At 53.5% G+C, this 1381-nt stretch overlaps 1 protein-coding gene across 1 annotated transcript; it reads right to left on the bottom strand.

Annotated features, from left to right (window-relative positions):
- Positions 1 to 773: 773 nt before the first annotated feature.
- Positions 774 to 944, bottom strand: PV07_12849 (uncharacterized protein; the record flags this gene model as incomplete). Its single annotated transcript, XM_016400419.1, has 1 exon — positions 774 to 944. A coding segment is annotated over one exon (171 nt), but the record flags the coding sequence as incomplete, so codon positions are not given.
- Positions 945 to 1381: the final 437 nt, after the last annotated feature.

Below are 1381 nucleotides of genomic sequence, written 5' to 3'. Positions count from 1 at the left end.
CATAACCAAACCGGAAGATCGAGCGTCCCCAGCGTCAAGTCCCCCTTCCCGTACCTATGTTCCCGAAAGCAGTCGATATCACCCAGCACCGATTCCAGAGAGCCCCGGCACGATACGAGAGGTTCGCTTGGCACACAACGGAAGGATGTGAAACCGAAGCCGGCAGGGTGGTATTGGCGGAGGAGTCACAGATCCCTCGTCCAGCGACCCACGGGATGCTTAGGCAGCCACCTATTAGCCGGAAGATCTTCAGAAGGCCGAGGTTCAGAAACTCGGACGCCAAAGGAGTTAAATCCCTATTGCACTTGGAGCTGGCCTCGGCTTGAGGACCCACGAGAAGGTTGGGGTTGAAGCCAATAGCAGCGGGGATACACGAAGAAATGCTGATCACCTCTAACCGGTAGATGGATATGATCACGTTGGATCCCAATTTACTTTCGTACGCATGGCTGAGGGACAGTGATGGCTCACCTAAGGCCCCCTTCCGGGGTTGACTTTCCTGACGCTGATCAGCGACTATTGAATGCCAACAACGAGGGTTACATCGTGGTGGCGTAGGCACGATCCTTGATTCGCACGATTTTGACACCCGGAGTACTATAATTTGGTCAGCTACAAGCCTGCCTCGGGAGATAATGAGAAGACAATCAATGGCCTCATTGTTGCCCTGCAGAGCGAGGAGTTTTGTATACGAAAAGCGGCTCCAGGAGGTGTAGTCGACGACACTGGCAGAATAGTCAGTAGGACGTTGTCTACAAATCTGATTCTCTCACCGTGACCTTCTCAAGGCCGCCTCTCGGTTTGTTGCGGGATTTTGTCTGCGTTATCGATGCGACTTTCAATACAAATAGGCTCAGGGTGCCGGTGGCCGTTGCGGTCGGTGTGCTGGACCCTGGCAAGACCTTTCCTGTGGCGCGTTCTCGTTCTGTCCAAGTGAGAGCCATGTTTCCTATTCCTTCTTTTGGGAGAGTCTCCAGCTCCACTTGCCAAGAGGATGTCGTTTCCGCCCCGCGCTTATCATCTCTGACCAGGCAAAGGCGATTCTTTCATCGATCACTAAGTCCTTTCCGTCTGTAGTTAGCACGCTGCCGAGGCGATGAAGGTTAGGGTTCCGCAAAATGGGCCACAAGACCGACCAGATCAATGGACATGACAATGCCAACCAAACGCTCACCAGTCTCACTTGGACTTATGTCGATGCGGGGACTCAAGAGGCACTTTCGGCTGGACGGAATGACCTGAGATCGCAACCATTAGAGCCTGAGTATCTCGATCAGTGGCGTGGCAAGGAGGATCGTGCGGTGGCCGTGAACACATCGGAACTACCAAATCTCGGCCATCGATCTAGCCAACGATCTGAGTCCTGTCATAACGCTTAAGG

The sequence above is a fragment of the Cladophialophora immunda genome (genome assembly GCF_000835495.1).
Source record: "Cladophialophora immunda strain CBS 83496 unplaced genomic scaffold supercont1.209, whole genome shotgun sequence".
Taxonomy (NCBI): Eukaryota; Fungi; Ascomycota; class Eurotiomycetes; order Chaetothyriales; family Herpotrichiellaceae; genus Cladophialophora; species Cladophialophora immunda.
The sequence above is the reverse complement of the archived record's forward strand: the minus strand, read 5'-3'. Positions and strand labels throughout refer to the sequence as shown.